The sequence below is a fragment of the Aquila chrysaetos genome, chromosome 14 (genome assembly GCF_900496995.4).
Source record: "Aquila chrysaetos chrysaetos chromosome 14, bAquChr1.4, whole genome shotgun sequence".
Lineage (NCBI taxonomy): Eukaryota > Metazoa > Chordata > Aves > Accipitriformes > Accipitridae > Aquila > Aquila chrysaetos.
In genome coordinates, this window is record NC_044017.1 from 18,159,988 (window position 1) to 18,178,833 (window position 18,846).

At 40.6% G+C, this 18,846-nt stretch overlaps 1 protein-coding gene across 9 annotated transcripts in view; it reads left to right on the plus strand.

The window, feature by feature from the left end:
• The window catches only part of KLF12 (Kruppel like factor 12), a 252,339-nt gene extending 234,671 nt beyond the window's left edge, over positions 1-17,668 (plus strand). For all 9 annotated transcript variants that reach the window (XM_030036334.2, XM_030036331.2, XM_041128670.1 and 6 more), the window contains one exon: positions 8,417-17,668. In XM_030036334.2, the coding sequence (XP_029892194.1) occupies positions 8,417-8,598 (182 nt within the window). In that variant the 3' untranslated portion in view covers positions 8,599-17,668. The remainder of the gene's footprint in view (positions 1-8,416) is intronic.
• The last annotated feature ends 1,178 nt before the right edge of the window (positions 17,669-18,846 follow it).

Consider the following 18,846-nt stretch of genomic DNA (forward strand, 5'->3'; position numbering starts at 1 on the left):
TGGATTCCCCCTCTTCATTTCTCTTCTGAGCATGTGGTGACAGAACAGCGCTGAGACTGATGTAATGGATTTGCCTTCTTAACATTATGGAGAATTGAATTTTGTGAGTCTGGTCACAGAGGCTTTTTTTGCTGAGATTTGTATTAAAATAGCGTCAAACTGAGGCAGCTGTATACCTAGAGGGGCATGTGGGACAATAGCAGGAGAAGGAAAGAAATAAGGTTGCTGAACTAGTACTGGTCTTGCAGAGGGAGTGAGAAGAAGGGCCAGGATGGCAAACAGGACCCAAGCTCAGCAGTGCAGTGAAACGAAAAGATACTTGTGTGTTGTGATGTGGGAAAAGGACTCATGCCTGAATTATCAGAAGTGGAGCTTGTAAATAATTGGTTCAAGAGCTGCCAAAAGTGTCTCTTGTTTAGAGTGGAGTTTTATTTTTGAATTGAAGAAATAGCTTTGTTCCCAGTTTTCACATGAAGAAACCACGTCCCCGTGCTTTGCCTAAGTCAGGCTGAGAACAAGGAATAAAAAACCTGAATTTCAAGACGTGTCACAGGCAGCACAGTATGTTCCTGTTCTGCTCATAGAAATTGTTTTCCCAGACTTGCTCAACTGATACAAAACTTTAATCTCTTCTCAGAAAGATACTTTATTTGCATATTTTGACAATACTGAAACACAGAATTCAAATTCACTATGTTCACCAGAGAGATCTAGTGAATCAGTAACTTGGAAACAAAGATCCCAAATGACCTTTAGAAAGACATCTAAATAATTGAATTGGATTTTTGCATCAAAATGATTGAAAATATTTCAAACTTTTAAAGGGATGAAACTGAGATCTAGCAGTTTCATTACAGAAATTAAGTAAGGTGTTCCTAATATGTGAGTCATAGCATTGCTGTTCACCTTCTCTACAGTTTTGGGAAGGTTGCTGATGCTAGCTGTGTTGGTTTTCCTACCTGCAGAATGGACATGATATTTGTTACAGAGTGCTATTACAAAGACAGATTTTTATGAAGGATTAAATATAAAAAAAAAGCTTTATAAGGCACTTTGAAGTTGCAAAGTGCTTTATAAGTGCTCTGATGTTTTTTCATTAAAAAATTATACTAATAAAAATATCACAAAAAACATAAGAGTTGTCATTTTTCCCTTTCCCCTGTGTCTAAAAGCTAAGCTGCCATCTTCCTCTGGGACTACCTAAGGATGCTCATTATCAGATTGTGTTTTTGCTGTAAAAAGATTCTTTTCTGCCTGAAATTGCTTATTTTTAGTAGAAATGCAAAATCTAATTAGCCATCATTTGTGGTTTTCAATTTATGATTTCCTCTTCCAGAGTCCTATCAGTATGAGTGCAGTATGACTGCCCCATATGTTTCAGAATGATTCTGGTGTTTACATGGGAGCTGAAACCAGCTGACATAAATACTACACCTTATATATATTGCATAATATGCTGCAGCAGAAACCAAACCAGGAATCACCAGGAGATGTCCTCAACCGTGCAAAGCTGCAGATTGGTTGACTGTGACTAGAAAATTTAACATCGTCAAACATAGGCAGAGGCATGCTTGCTGGAGTTTTTTATTTTCTTTCAACTTGTTATGGGCTAAATCCTTAGGACCTTACTCTGTTTTTATGTAGGCAATACTCCTCCAAGAGTAATGGCAGTAGAAACTGAGTGTATAAAGATGTGGCTGTAGAGAGCAGGGCTGGGCAGGTGCCACCTATTAAACTGTGCAAGTTTGACTCAAACCCATTGTATTTTGTGAATGGAGTGAGGAACGGCATCTCCCACCCTCCCAGTCTGGAGACACTACACAAGCCTATAAACCAAGTTTTGTTTCCAAGTGCTTTTGTTTGTCCTTCTCAAAAGTAGAATTTCAGCATGTGCCTCTTTCACAGGGTGATGAAAGCTTCAATACAGAAAAATCTGACTAGATGGCTAAGCCTGTACCCCTGAACAGTCCCTTATGTTTATTTTCTAGTTGAGTCTTGTTTGGAATAAAAATGTTACCAGTGTTCCAAAATGCTAAGTACCATTGCAGGAAGGGGCTACAGAGAAGTGATGTAATAACTTGGAGTCATAATGACAATTCCATGTGCAAAAAAATTGGGTAGATGGGAATGTCTGAAGAGGACACAAATAAGAAGGGACATGGCACTGTCCTAGTTTCAGCTGGGATAGAGTTAACTGTCTTCCTCGTAGCTGGTACGGTGCTATGTTTTGAGTTCAGTATGTGAAGAATGTTGATAACACTGATGTTTTCAGTTGTTGCTCAGTAGTGTTTAGACTAATGTCAAGGATTTTTCAGCTTCTCATGCCCAGCCAGCGAGAAAGCTGGAGGGGCACAAGAAGTTGGCACAGGACACAGCCAGGGCAGCTGACCCAAGGTGGCCAACGGGGTATTCCATACCATGGGACGTCCCATCTCGTATAGGAACTGGGAAGTGGGGGCGGGGAATCGCCGCTCGGGGACTAGCTGGGTGCCGGTCAGTGGGTGGTGAGCAATTGCACTGCGCATCATTTGTACATTCCAGTCCTTTCATTATTGCTGTTGTCATTTTATTAGTGTTATCATTATCATTATTCGTTTCTTCTTTTCTGTTCTATTAAACTGTTCTTATCTCAACCCATGGGTTTTGCTTCTTTTCCCGATTTTCTCCCCCATCCCACTGGGTGGGGGGGGGAGTGAGTGAGCGGCTGCGTGGTGCTTAGTTGCTGGCTGGGGTTAAACCACGACAGGCACTCACCTGTTATACCAGAGAGAGGGGTGAGTTTATGCCAGAGAAAGAAATCATATACAACTTGATCACTGACATGTTTTCAGTCCTGGTAGTAGACAGTGTTACCTCATCATTACTTAATGACATGGTTGCCAAGAGCCTGCTAAACTGATGAATAAATGAAGCTTAAATAATACACAGATGTAAGGAACTGCAAGTGCACAGGGAGTACATAGGGCATCTGCAATTGCAGTAAATAAAGTTCCTTGCCTAGGGAACATAAGCCCGGCTCTGTTTCCTGGAGCTCCAGAGCAGTTTCCCCACTGGCAGAATAACCCGTAACTATTTACATGGTGGTTTTGTGGTGCCTGTCTTTCAAGCATCTGGCATCAAATACCATGATACCAGCTAGTTGATGGGCAGAGGATAACTGCTGAGGAACATACTGCATGGGAAATTCTGCCCACGGTAGAACAGACCCTGGTCCCTTCATCTGTTATATGGCATGGTCTCCTGCTGGTACCTACATAGGGCTTTTTTTTAAGGAATATGTGAATGTCATCGGGTTGTAAAGTAGAAGTTTGAGAGAGATTTATTTCCTTGGGTGAATGATCTCCTGGATGTTAGAGTACATGAATAAGAATATGGGAAGACAGATGTTGGGCTGTGGGGAGGGTGGAAGATTTTGGAAGGATCGGCTGAACAGTGGTCATTATTCAGTATTATTAATTCATTATTTGCTTGAGTTTAGGGAGATTTAATGAGTAACCATTGTAACTATGTTCTTAAGTGAGAGGAGTCATGGTAGGGTAGGAAAAATAACATAGTAAAAGTAATTAAACTAATTTAGATTGTGGCATCTGGACTACAAAAGGCAAGGGTTTGGAGGGCTTTTAGAAATAGATGTTTTGTTAATAGAAGATTAAAAAAATGACTAGTTCCATTTGGGGTGTTGAGTCATACCTTTAAAACTTCATAATTAACTTCCCCAAACAATAGAAAATACTAATTTTCTACAGGGAACTGTCTAGAAGAACTTTTTCATGCTTCAGGGTCCCACTTGATCCATGTAAATGCCTGTCATGGTATACTGTTCGGTATCGATGTATTGCAAGACTAAGCTGCAGAATAGCATGAGAATACAATTTCTCTGTGGTTTGGGATCTTTTTTGTCAGGTTTCGGGACAAAACAATAGAGCTCTCAAAGACAGGTGCGAAAGTAGAGGGTCAGCTCCCATGAAAACGTTTACAGCTTCAGGCATTTATTTTTAAATGGGTAGCTTCTTTAAGTCTAAAACTTTACAGATTCAGAAGATTGAACTAACGGGTTTTATCTTTTTCCAGTGTTCTCTTTCTCCTCGTGTTAATTGCCACAGGTTCTTAGTCTCTTTCTGTAGCTCTTTCTACTACCATTTTCCAAAAACTGTCCACTGTTTTGTCTTCTCCTTCATTCCTATGTTTCCACTACCCTGGGCAAGACTCACACTGCCTGGTTTTGCTCCTTAGAGCTGAATGAGAATTTGAGTGTCTGGGTGCGTGACAGTAGCTCTGCACCCTTGCTCCAGTGGCTGCCGAGCCATCGAAGGAGCCGAAATATGCCCACATGTTGAACCTGAGAGTTTCTTAGACACTTAACCTCAAGTGCTCACACAGAGGCAGAAGTGTCTGAGGGAAAATGGTTGAGTATTTGACTTCAACTCTACTGCAATCCAGCCGTGAAAAGAATATAGGTATAGAGAGAGATATATATAAGCACTGGGGCTAGTTTCTTCCAATTAACAAACTAGTTTTGTCCACCTCCTCACTCACCGCTTTCTGGGTTCCTCTGCTGAGGTCTAGTTTCTCTCTGTTGATTGTACTGAGAATTACAGCTATGAGTGCTCAAGCTCATCAGCCAAAGCTGGTGTGTGATACCTGACACCAGCTTCCCATCCTCTAGCAATTCTGCTCCTGCTGGTCCTTTCTCCATCCTTAGAGCTCCTGGATCTTCTGGTTTTTACAAACTCAGTGGTCAGTCTTCATGTCTGGCACGTAACCGAACAAAAGATTGAGAGTTAGTATAGTATTGCCTATGAAGAACATTTTTTTTCGAGCACCTGTCCATCCACAGATAATGTAGGTGTTTAACAGAACAGTAATGTTCTTCTTCTTCCCCTAAAAATTAGGTTTGCATAAAATGTTGTTGATTAATCTTAATGAAAAATCGTATCTTTCACAGTTTTCTTTACAGTGGCTTTTGTAAGGTACATATGAGTGAATGTTTCCTTCTTATGCTATATGCATATATTTAATTGAAAATAATGAAAGGTCTTCTTAGGTTGAGCTTGTAAGAGTGATTTTCCTTCAGTGGTGTAAATAGTTTGCGAGGAATGTGGTTAGTCCTGTCTCTTTCATATAGCTGAGGCTGGGTGAGCAGGACTCATTGAGGAGGAAGGCTGAAAGCAACACCTGGGAACTCCATCTGACTGACCTGCACTCATGTCCTTCCATCAGCTGACTTTCGTTTCTTACCCGAAGTGATACTGTTTTAATAGACAAACTATTTCTGGTATTTCTCTTTCACCAACCATCCCTTCCTGCATCGGGTTCTCCATTTGTCTTCTACCAAGGAAAAGAAGATCTGGGATTTCCTGTACCAAAGAGGCTGTTGTAGGGGAAGGATCTCATTAATATCTTTAATATCTTTATCAATGATCTTGACGAGGGGATTGAGCACACCCTTAGTAAGTTTGCAGACAACGCCAAGTTAGGCAGGAGTGTTGATCTGCTTGGGGGTAGGAAGACTTTACAGAGGGATCTGGACAGGCTGGATCAATGGGCTGAGGCCAATTGTATGAGGTTCAACAAGGCCAAGTGCTGGGTCCTGCACTTTGGTCACAACAACCCCACGCAACGCTACAGCCTTGGGGAAGAGTGGCTGGAAAGCTGCCTGTCGGAAAAGGACTTGGGGGTGTTGGTCGACAGCCAGCTGAATATGAGCCGGCAGTGTGCCCAGGTGGCCAAGAAGGCCAATAGCATCCTGGCCTGTATCAGAAGTAGTGTGGCCAGCAGGACTAGAGAAGTGATCGTCCCCCTGTACTCGGCACTGGTGAGGCCACACCTGGAATACTGTGTTCAGTTTTGGGCCTCTCACTACAAGGAAGACATTGAGGTGCTGGAGTGTGTCCAGAGAAGGGCAACGAAGCTGGTGAAGGGTCTAGAGCACAAGTCTTAAGAGGAGCAGCTGAGGGAACTGGGGTTGTTTAGTCTGGAGAAGAGGAGGCTGAGGGGAGACCTTATCGCTCTCTACAACTACCTGAAAGGAGGTTGTAGCGAGGTGGGTGTCAATCTCTTTTCCCTAGTAACAAGTGATGGGACGAGAGGAAATGGCCTCAAGTTGCACCAGGGAGGTTTAGATTGGTTATTAGGAAAAATTTCTTCACTGCAAGGGTTGTCAAGCATTGGAACAGGCTGCCCAGGGAAGTGGTTGAGTCACCATCCCTGGAGGTATTTAAAAGACATGTAGATGTGGTGCTTAGGGACATGGTTTAGTGGTGGACTTGGCAGTGCTAGGTTAACAGTTGGACTTGATCTTAACGGTCTTTTCCAACCTAAATGATTCTGTGATTCTATGTGGTAGGAGAGACTTAGAATTTCAGATGCTTTTAAATAAGAATCCAAAGCTTAAGAAATATCCTCACGCTTTGCTCTGGAAGTCTCTGTGATCAAAGAAACTAACCAGGGCAGTATCTGGAGTCTAAACGAAGAGAGTTTAAAAGTACATTGAGGATGGACGGGGCAATGCTCCACTTGGAAAATGTTGATGCGGTGTGATGAGACCGTTAGGATAGACCTGCCAAGTTGGATGGAGGTACTGCTGTATTTGCACAGTGCTCCGCACCAACTGTTTGTGGCAAGGATATGTATGTAAGAAAGTGCGGTGGTGAATCTGAGCACATTTTGTAGCACTGTGTCATTGGCAAGAGCATGCAACCCACCATCTGCCATGTAGCTCGTGCCTGTCCAGCTCACAGCAGCTGCCAGATTCCAGGCGCGCAATGCTGCGGCCACCCAGGGGCAATGAACACTATTTGGTGCTTTGTGCTTGGCTGAGGACTATAAAATTATCTAGTCTAAGTTGCTGCTGGTGCAGCTATGGGCTGTGGTCACCTCAGAGCCTGGATTGCTGGGTTTTCCTCGCAACAACTGTTTCCCACCCCCGTCTGACATCAAAACTGCAGCACAGCCCAGATGGTGCACAGAAGGTACCAAGCCAAGGAGCTCAAATGTTGCTGACAACCCTGCTGACACGCCTGTACAGCATCCGATTTCCTTACAGAGGCACCCATGGCCATTTCAGCTGGACTTTTCAAGGCTGTTTGAACTTTGTGATGATATTCTTACTTGGGAGTTTTCTTTTGAAACGGAGGGCTCTCAGCAAAGCATTTATTGACTTTTGAAGAGATGCATGGAGGGAGGTGCTGCCTATGACAAAGCAAGTGTTGCGTCACTGGTTCATGTAATTGAAATAGTTTCTTGCAAGCTGCTCGTGATTCATAAGAGATAATAAATAACTGAGGAATTACTGTGCCTGATGAAGGAAACAGTTGTTGCAGATGCTCTTTTGTTGTCCTGGTTGTGATTAACTGGTTTCAGAAGGGGAGGTAAAAAATCATTTTTGACACACCAAAGGAAGATACATGCAGACCTCACACAGTTTCCCTTCCTCAGTTTTGGTGCATGCTCGACTGTGGGATCAAGGTAATTGCCAAGAGCATTTAACATGTAGACATTGAGGGCTGGTGATAAAAATCACAAATAAGTATAGCCTACAAACATGGCAAAAATGGGATTTTATAACAGTTTGCTTTATGAAAGCACAAAATCCAGTTTTGCTGTATTAATCTTCTCCTCTGGCATGATACAACACAGAACGTGGGGTATGCATCATGCTTACCTTTAAATAAAAAGCAGAGAGTGAGATTTTCCAAAAATCTACACTTAGCCCAAGTCTGATCTCATTGAAGTAAACGGGTATTTATCAACAGTGTTGTGCAAGTCCCATGGCTGAGTACATTTAGAAATTGTACACTGCTCCTGGTAACATCTTCCACGCAAAATTAATTTTACAGAAAGCAAGTACAATAAATAAAGAGGACGTTTTGCCGATTGAATTTTTATGTTTAATTGGGAAATCGTAGTTCAGTTTTACCAGCTTGCTAAGAAGTGTCCTGCACTGTTATTTACACAAATAATGAGAAACCTTCATAAACTTCATAAAAATAATTGGAAGTCTCTGACAGCCTGTGATAAATTGCTGAAATATTGGGTAATCTGGTCATTTGGGGAGAAAGTGTAGCCTGACAAGATGAGGGTAGCAAACTTGTACGGTAGTCATGAGAATAATTACACAGACCTTTGTCCTGATGTTAATCCCCGCATCACCCCTGCAAGGTAGGATCTATATTGTTGCCTTAATCCTGTTGATTTTCTTAGTCATGTGAATGCCAGAGGAATGATAAATCTCAAGACCCTTTCCTTATATTCAGCAGATTCGGTACCTCATAATTGTGTAATTTGGCCTAAAGCAACCCCTAGGCAGTGGGTGTTCATGGGAAGTCTGCAGAGGGGGTTGCGGGGATTAAGAGCAACAAGGGGAAAGTCATCACCTGTTTTTCCCCCCTTCCCCTCTTTCTTTTGTCTCTCCCAGGAGAAAAACCCTACAAATGTACCTGGGAAGGCTGCACCTGGAAGTTTGCTCGCTCCGACGAACTGACGAGGCATTACCGCAAGCACACGGGAGTGAAGCCATTCAAGTGTGCAGACTGTGACCGCAGCTTTTCCCGCTCAGATCACTTGGCGCTCCACCGCCGCAGGCACATGCTGGTTTGAGAAACGCTACCTGTTCCAGCCGAGTTTAAGAGCTGGGTCTCTTAACTACCCGGAGTGAATTCAGCAGGGCTGAATCCCCCTCTACAGTGTTAACAGGCAGGGCTTTCCCTGATGTCCGTAACAAAAAATAATAACAAATTTAAAAAAAAAAGCAGGAAAAGAAGTGCCACTCTTCTCCTCGCCATCTGAAGTTAACCCCGTCTGCCTCTCAGCATGGCTACCCCCTGAAAGTGTCATCACAATCACCTGGGAAATAGCAGCCGAAATGCTACAGGAATGGGCATTATTTTACATGCTGCATCCTTTGACAAAAAATGTTTATAGCTTGTATGTTTTCTCAGCTGTTGGACATTTTGTTCCTGAAAAATCACTGCTGATTGGAGGATTAGATATCACAAACCGATGATGATGACGATGATGATGATGATGATGATGATGATGATGATGATGTTGAGAGCAAGACCGCTAGACCTTTATTATCCCATCTTTCCCCCTTGATTTGAATACCATCTGGCCAGTGTCAGCATTACGCCCGAGCTGTGCTACAGACAAGCTGCGTGTGAGTAGGCAAGAAGATTCTGCTGGAGAGGTCCCGCTGTCGGAGCTGAAGGGTCGCTTGAGCAGACTTTTGCAATAACAATGGTGGCATTTTAATATTGTACCACAATTTGTCATTATGCCCTAGAGGACACCAGCCATTTAACCTTTTTCTTTTACCTTTTTTTTTTCCTTTCTTTTCTTTTGTTGTTGTTGTTGTTGAGTCTGTAAAATAAACAAGGGGCAGCAGCATCTCTGCTGAAAGTACAATATTAAGTATCTGTATTTTACCATGGACTTATTTAGAACCGTTTTCTGATTTGTATAGAAAGAGCGCATCTAAAAACTAGTACCCCATTCTCAATGTGCAGTTTTCTTTCATGCAGTTATCCTCTTCCCCACAACCATTATTTGAACACAAGGAAATAGTCAGATCTTATACTTGCTGGTACCAAGGTTAGTGGTGTAGCCATTCATGAAATGGTATTGAATGTACCAACAAAACAAAACAGAGAAGAAACAGCTGCATCTCTTGCAGAGAAAAAGCAATAATGAGTAAAATGGCTCTTGGGACAATAATTTACTCCACACCAACAGAAGGGGGGGAGGGTAATGTAGAAATGGCACGTAAGATCATTTAAGTTAATCTTTCTGATGGTTTCACTGACCTGCTAGGTACCACAAGTAAGTATTTTAATTTCCTTCAACATAATACTTGTGTCTGGAAAGCAAGAAAGATAAAGGAAAGAGCTGATTGTTGAGGAGTCAGTGGATAAACCGTAAGTAGGAAGGAGAGATGTTTCTGCAGTGGTGCTCTGCAAGACATTAGGTTTCTCCCTGGGAGTTAGGGAATAACAAGATTTTGCCAGCTGTCTAGTATGATATAAATGGCCCTTTATATGGGTACCAGTGGCTGCCTCTGCTGGGATTTTCAATCCAAGCCTTTTCAGATTAAATAAAAGGAAATTCTTGATCATTCCCATACAGCCCTATACTTGTGAACCGATTTGTATTAATTGAATTATGTAGGAGAGAGAAACTCTTAGTCATCAGTTGTTCATGCAAACGGGATAGTGTTTTTCTATTTCTTTCCTCATAAGGATCTGCCTATTCAGCTAAATTTGACAAAGAGGAGGCTTGGCAAGATTTTTTAAGTGTTGAGATTTTTATAGCTTAGAGATGAAAGATGTATCCATAAAGGTCTTTTGCAATGCATTTAATTATGAATATTTGGTTCCAGGAATTGCAGAGATTAAACTTGAGATGCCACTTGTTCATTTTTAAATGTTAGACCAGTCTGAATTAATTTCTGATTCCTGAAGTAACCATAGTAATGTTGGGGGGATTCTGAAATTGAGGTAATCTTTAAGAAAAACCAGAACAGAGTACCCATACAGATACTGAAAGCAATTACAGTTAATTGAGGATTAATATGACTGGGATAATACGTTATAACAACATTCACAGGCCCCAGAGTTTGATAGTCTTTAAATACGTTCTTAATATTCCCCAGTACCGGGTAGTTTATTGGCTCTCTGAAAGAAGACCTTCAGTACTGTTACAGCTCAGGCTCCCCTCTGCCGAGTGGGCAGCAGAGAAACCCAAGACAAATTACTCACAGACATTGTGGGAAAAATGCTTCATATCAGTTCCCATTGACCGCATTGGTAATCAGCTTCTACCAAATTCGGCAGCATTTTAGTATCCCGCTCCAAATCAGGAATGAAGCAGAGGCGCTAAGTGTCCGTGCAAAGCCTGAAAAGGCTGCGACGGATCAGGGCTTCTGGATAGGCCCTGAGGCATGGTGGGGTAGCAGAACTGGGTCTTTACCAGCAGCGTTACTGCCGTTGGTTTAAAAAACTGGTTGTCAGTGTTGTGATGGTTCATGGATTACGTCTGAGGTCTGTCTTTTATGTACTTCAATATTGTCCCCTTAAATGGATCTGTCATTCTCAGCGTTTAGGGAAAGAAGTCAGGTCAGGTAGAAGTCAATTGACAAAATTATTTTCCTGCCCAAGAACTTTTTACCAACTAATTACTTGAATAGCAGTAATTCAGTTGAAGAACTGATGGCATACAGAATTCCTTTCAGAATCTCTAATTTTTTTCTCCCATAGAAAATGAAGTTTATTTGACCAGAAACTCTTAAGGCCATTCTGCTAGCATACAAGAGGAACGGTGAGAGAGATCATCTTTAATGTTATTCACAAAGGCAGGGTATAACTGGGAGACACCAGTGTCCTCTTTAGGCTTCCCCTCTAGTTAATGAAGAGAGAAAAACTCCTCTGAAAGAACTTGAGAGGCCTTAAATTTCAGCATTCAGCTCTGAACTGCCTGAGGAGGAGCATATGTATCACAGACCCTGGGGAAGCTCATCTCTTGAGGCCGAGGTTGGTCTGTGTGAATCCCTTGTCTTTCAGCTGGTTTCCTATTACTTTATGCATAGGAAACACTGCAACAGAAAGAGGGTCTGGTTTTATTCAAGGAACCCCAAAGTGATACAGGGTTAAAGCAGCACTCACGCCAAGGGACACAGGCACAGAGCGTGTCAATGGTAGCAGAATGAAGCCAAAAGGTAAAGGAGTATACGCTAAGTTTTCTTATTTCACAGGCAGGAAGTGTATCCTCAACCTTTCCAGCACACGTGGAAGGGCTTTTCGTGCTACTGTTACCTCCAGACAACTTACACAACCAGCAGTAGTCCGCCACTGGTTCTTGGCAAGTTTCTTATTCGTATCAGCACCCGCAGGCTTTGACCCCAAATACTCGGTGAGGTTGTTTTCTGGTTTGTTTTCCCCTTCAGAAGTATTTTAAGAGAAGTTACTCTGTGCGAGAGGGGTGTTTGGAAGTGGAGTTGATGTCCCCCAGATTCCCAGGGTGTCCTTCCCTCAGTGGCTGCCGTTCACACCCACCAAACTTCTGTGCTTGTGCAAGGACTAAGGGTGATTGCTCCATAGTAGTTTCCTCAAAAATCCTGGTATCCCACCAGAGGTCCGTGACATTTCACAACCGTGGTAAAGGCTGACATCATATGTAGCATGCAGAAGTACCAGATCTCACCTTGACACAACACAGTAGATCCATCTAAATTGAGCAGTTGGGAGAGACAAATACACAGTGTCCCATTATTTCAGAAAGACAGAGCTTTATGCTTTTAAGTGTGAGTAAAGGATGGGTAATCTCCACCGTGCCCATTACAGCTTGCAAGGGAAACTATGCCACAAAGTGTCAGATTTCATATATTTTCAAAAGGATTCAATGGATTTGTCAGGAAATCTCAGTAGCCAGCATTACAGGAAAACGTAACAAGCAAGCAGCTTTGATACAGAACTTTTTAAATTTTAAATTGTCGTTATTTTTTCAGCACCTGTTTTATTCAGCACTGTAAAATTGGCTCATTGCAACAGCAGTTTATACTTGGGGATGAAGATGCAGTATTCCTTATTCTCTATCATGCTTACACAATTAATTAAATAGATTTAGACTCACTTGTATATATGATTATTTGCTGGAGTAATGTATAACAAAATTAACAGTGTTGAAAATTACATCAGTGATGTTGATGTTTGGGGTAAACTCACAGTGCAGAGCATGGACAAATAGCTGGACAACCTTTCTCCCCTTTAATAATGGGAATAACAGTGATCATAAGTCTCATTTTCCATTAGCCACATTGAAAATGTATTCTAGTTGCCATTTATAAATTTATCTTCTGATAATAAATGCTGTTTAATGGAAAAAATCTCTTTCTCCTTTATTGAAGGTGGGTACCTCAAAATCAGAGTAAGTTTCACTATTAATATCTCGCTTATTTTTTAGTTTGAACTTTGGTTTGGAAAGGTCAGTGTGTGAAACTGCATCTTCCACCGCAGACAAGTCTTATATCTTTCAGTAAATCCGCCCTACTCCCGCAGGCTCATCTCTACACTCATGCCTATAAACCCCAGCACTTCCACATGCCTCCATCCATGTGCAGGTAATAAACAAGTTTATTAAAAAAAAGAAAAAAAATCACAAAAGGAAGAATTGGAAATAAATACTGTAAAGGAAAATACTACCTTCTTAAGAAACCAGCTCATGTTACTGTATTATGCCTTTGCCTGTGATTTATAACTGGAGAAGTGCACAAAGAAATTCAAAGATTGTTATATTTTCACAGTTCCACTAGCGTAACAGTTGCTGTGTAATATATGCTTATGAAGTCAAGCCCATTGGTAGCTTGAAAAGGCTTAAATTCTGATCAATTTCTGCAGTAAATCAGGTTTTAGTACAAAAATGTAACTATAAGGATACTGCATCTTTAGAAATCAAAATACCTTGGAAGTATTTTACTATACTTGTAACAGTTTAAATATTCTGTAATATATGTGATAGTGGAAAAGTATTTTCAAACTCACAATTTTACATGGGGTGTAAATAGGTTAAATGAATATGATTTTAAAAAAACTTTAGTTTTCATCAGGAAAACTGGTAAGATAATGCCTTGCAAAGCTTAAACACAAAACGTAAGAAGTAAATTGTTCTGTTTTGTCAGAGCATGTTTTCTCTGCAAAATGGAGTGGCCACTTCTTTGCTGTTTCGCAGATGGCGTGCGATATAGCGAAGTCATACTGAGTCCTTCAATGTCGAGTAAGTCAACACTCAGAATGTCTTTGACTGAATAAAGGAAAAAAAACCACTTAAAATGAAAACCATATGAAAGGTTTGGGGTTTTTTGTATTGTTTTTTTTCCTTCTGGCATTTTACAGTGAACTGCAGATACAGTAAAGGCAAACTCTCATTTGATTTTATTACTTCTTGTATTTCCCTGACTACAATGCATCTTGAATAAAGGTTGCGGACCTGAAATAGGCAGCTGCTCTTTGCTGATTGCCGGGGAGTTTAGTCTTCTAGGTGCAGTAGCATGTCAACTAAATCAATTGTAGCAAGACGGTTGTGACATTTAAAATGCGCATACACTTCAGCAAGATAGCCTAAAATCTATTTTAAAAGATGAAACAGAAACTGAAAGTGCCTGTAATTAGAACTGATGGGATGTTCCTATACTTTTACACAGCAATAACTTACGGGATTCTGTTAACAATAAGGTGAAAATGAAATTTTACTTGGAGAACAATAATGCAGCACAGAAACAAACACAAAGTGCCATTTGTATTTTCACATGTTGAGATATTGTGTTAGACGTTTAAGTTATTTTCTCAGGTAACATCTGTCATGTACTTGTAAGAAGAAAGTTACTCTTAGTTTACAAATGACTCATATCCATATCGATTCTCAGTAGGTGTGAATGGAGGTCATTGTCAAGCAGTGTTTTAGGGGATTTCTTCCTGATTTATGTCTGATGTGCCCGTGTATCCAGGGTATTCTCTAGTGAAATAATCCAAAAACCAGCAATAAGCCCAGTGGAGCTTTTTTAGGGTATATGGTAGAATGGGGATTCTCATGAAAAATCCTCTGCATCAAACTCTGGAAGCACAGAGTTCACCTTATGTCTCCATTTGATTTGTCATGTAATGCTCATAGTATTTCATATCATCTTAGAACTGGTTGACTTCAGGAGTGGACAAAATATGTCACTTACTTTTCTTTCTTTTGGGGACAAACGAGTGAAAAATTGGGGACTGTCAGTCTAGAGACTATTTGAATAGCAAACAAGAAGTTGATACTCCTAAAATGGAGTAAGGAGATTTTTATATTGAGTGGCCTGAATATTTGAATCAATAGACTAATTGATCTTACAAGAAAATGGCCAGCTGTGACTTTCCCACTCTTTTTTTCTCAATTACTATTTTTTTTAATTTGGTAGGTTTCTGGGAAAAAAAAAAAAAAACCAAACCTAACTACTGCTAATGGATTCTTAAAATAGCAGGGTAATGCCATCCCTCATGCTTCTTCTGTTTCTAAAAATGAATTTATTGGACATCAAAATGTAACTGGTTGTCGTAATACCTTTGCCAAGGAAGATTGCTTTCCATCCTCTAAATTTGTACCTCTCATTTATCCAGGCAGAATTTTGTATTAGAAAAATTCCGCATTTTGCCTAGACTTTTGCTGCCATTGGTGGGTTGCTGCTGGAGTGGGAGGATAGGTGTTTGGTTTTTATTCACTGAGGCAGGGTTGGGTGTGCACGAAGATGCTCATAAACAGAAGAAAGTGCAGGTGCAAAAAAAAAAAGCGCATGGACTCGCACGTAAAACTAGACGTTTATGCACGTTGGTTAATCATGTGAGAAGACCGCTAGTTTAGTAACAACCTATTTTTAAATGTTAGCCACCGGTGGATATAATCCCATCAGAACACACATATACTTACTCTGTCATCCTGAGCGTAATCTCCAGATATTAAGCACATAAAAGAACACAATTCATGCTGAGGATTTTAGGAGGGCATCAGGGAATGTGTCATCAGAAGGACAAAGGAAACATTAGTTTCCTACCTCGTACCTGAGCCATTGCTGGAGAGGAGGGTTCGGTTCTTTGTTCTGGAGCAGCAACACTACAAGGAGGCACCCTTAGAAACTTGCAGTGTTGGGAGGTTTGGCTGACTCCAGCCCTATGTGTGTTAGTTCTTGCATGGGAAAGGGCACTTTGTCTTCACGATCCCAAAATGAGCGAGGCTTTTTTTCCTTCATTCTGAAAAACAAACACAGAGTTGGGTTTTTCTCAATTTTATTGATTCACCCGCATACTTCTGTAGCAGCTTGTGCTTACTGACTTTAAATTGTGAAATAAACTGAGTTGCCCTTGTAGTAATTTTTAGATTATTATTAACACAGGTGTTCAGTCCTCCAGACAAGCAAAACTGGGCATGTGAATTTTAGCTATTATGAAAAGAATAGAAAAAATTATGTGACATCCTATTGTCCATATGTGTGACCTGCAACATCTTCCCCAGTTCAGTATCAAAAGTTTCAGTGAGCCAAGATGCTGTTAGTTAAAAAGAAGAGGTGAATGGTGGTTCACACATTGACTTGCTAAACCTTGCTCCATGCTGTGACCTCTGCATTTAAAAAACAATAGTTCAGTGTCTGGTAGGGGACCACAGGTGATGGCTTTGATGGATCGCCGTAAGCATGAACCACGAAATACAGCAGTAGGTTCAGATATTGCTTTTCTGCCTGTCCCTGCCTTTCTAGATGGAAAGAGCAAAGACAGTTTGAGCCATAGTGTTCAGGGCTGAACTAATCTTTTTCACCATTCAGAGCTCATGGTGTCATTTCTGGTTTCAAACTATTTTTCACTGCTACATTTGCATCTTATTTTTCATTTTAAAAAACCCCACGGTTTATTTCTTTCCTTATCACCCTATACATTGCTTCCTTGGTAATATAAGAAGTTCTCCGCTGAACACCTACACAGTATGCTCTCTTGACCTGCTGTCTCTCCCTAAAAAGTTGTATCTCCCATTTGCACTTGCAATAGAATATACACAGAGATAGTAGTGAATTACTTAAGTTTCATGCACCATCAGCCTTAAGACCTTCAACCCACACACACAGACACACGCATTCGTACGCTTCAAGTGAAAGAGAGATTTGGACACTGCTATCAACATGTGGGGTCAAAAATACCATTAAATTGGAAAGTTCTTTCAGCTGTGTTTAGGAAGAAACAACAATAATGAAAAATACCATTCTTGGCCAAGTCACTTATGGAAGAAGCAAATTCCCCTATGGCATTAGTTGAATGAAATCCTAAGGATGGGGTTGCATTTGGCCCCAAATTGTTCCTTCTAATAAGGTCATTATTATTGTATGTACCAATGAGTGTTTATTTGATCCTCCTGTGTAAAAATACAAAAACATCCCTCTAGTTTACAAAGTGATTTATTTGGGACTGAAGCTTCACAGCAATGGAATTAGTATGTATGGCACCTCAATCTTTTTCCTAGATAAGATGCAAAAGGGAGGGTCATTATCGGTAACCCCATAGAGATAATAATGTGAATAGAGGTCCTACAGTTAAAAGGAATAAAACCACCAGTGCTAGCAAGCAAACATAGTAGTTTCTTAAGTCTTTCTTTTGCCTTCTTTTCAAAAGCTTTTAAATGCAAACATTACTTTTCTTCAAAAATAAAAGTAAACACCTGAAGATCTAATTTCCCAATAGTTTCCTCTGCATTTATATAGTATGTAGTGTTTAGGCAACACCTATGTTATAAGTTTATTAATATTATGTAAGTGTTGTTCTTGTATTTATGTATAGTGTATGTATTGTAAATATACTCAGAGCTTTTTTTCCTCTTACTGTAAAATGGTGATTTTTGCCCTATGATAATGTAAAGGGAGTCCCCTAATGAAATTCTGTCAGAGGATGATTATTCCACTCTATTCTCAAAGATTTAAATGAACAAGTGTTATCGTTTTTAATGGTGTCTCAGACATATTTTGTTGGTGCATTGCTTTTCTGTATTCAACTTTCCTATGAATTGAGCTGTGAATTGAAATAGAGTTTAAACCTTTAAATGTATGCATTTGTATAATTATCTGAATGGAGGCATGAAGGTTAAATAAAGCATTTTGTATGGAGCAAAACCCCTAATTATTACTGTGGATGACTCAAACCTTCTGGAATACCCAGTTATTAACTTTTCTAAATTAAACCTTTGTTAAAAAATCTTTTCTATAAACATATAGTGATTTTTTTAATGGAATGTTTGCTTAAGAAATGGATTTTACTTGCTTTTCTGATTTTTTAAAAGCCATCATATAGAGTAGACATTCTTTCTCCTTTCACAGTGTTTGTGCATCCGTGGCAAAGCTGGAACAAATAAAATAGCACTCAGCAGTATAAACAAAAATGTCCTGGGATGATATAAAAATATTTTGCATTACTATATAATCTGAGTTCCTTAAGTACTTTAAAATGGAGTTGTGTGTCTGTCTCTCTGTGCTGCTTTCCCTCTCCTTCCCCCGTGTGTAGGGAAGCTGGCACAGTTAGTGACGGTACCTGTGCAGCCAAGAGAGGATTCATTCACTGTGTGCCCGCGAAGTAAAGGAACAGCTACCGAAGGAGGACAGTGGCGCACTGGAAACATCGGCTCCGTACTTAGTTGAAGAGGGTTGGTATTTGTGGTTGGTCCTGGGGACATTTCGAGGCCCGTGGGCTTCTCCCTCATGTCTGACCATTCCACAGAGAAGCTTCCTTTATGTTTGAGCCAGTCTAGGACAACTGTGGATATCAAGGCAGAGGCTTGGAGTTGCACTTTGCCCTTACTGGTGAAATTTCTCCCTAAGTGTGAATTTTCCCTTTCCCTTGCATTACCATCTATTTGCTTTTAACCAGTTATCTAATAAAAACCATAGTTTTACATGGTTACAGGCAGAGAAACAAGTAAACAAAGAAAGAAAGTGATTTGATTTGGAGACCTCTGAGCCTTATCAAGAGATGTGTCTAAACCAAAGCCATGCTAGAACAGATCTTGAATCTCTCAAACCACTGATGAATTTAAAAATCAGATAGTCTTACTGGCCCTTCCAAAGCATTTTTGCTTTCCACACAATAAGTTGTTTGTTCTTCCTCAGTGTCCTGCGTGTGTTTAATATCATTTTTTCTCCCAACAGTGCCGTAAGTATAAAACGCATCACTGCCTGTTTAGTCTGACTTCTCCAGCGAACGCCCACACCGTCCACTGCCCTGACCCATGGTCTGTTCCTGAAAAGTTATTTCTTCCACTTGCACAAACAACAGCTCAGTTGTCATCTAATCCATC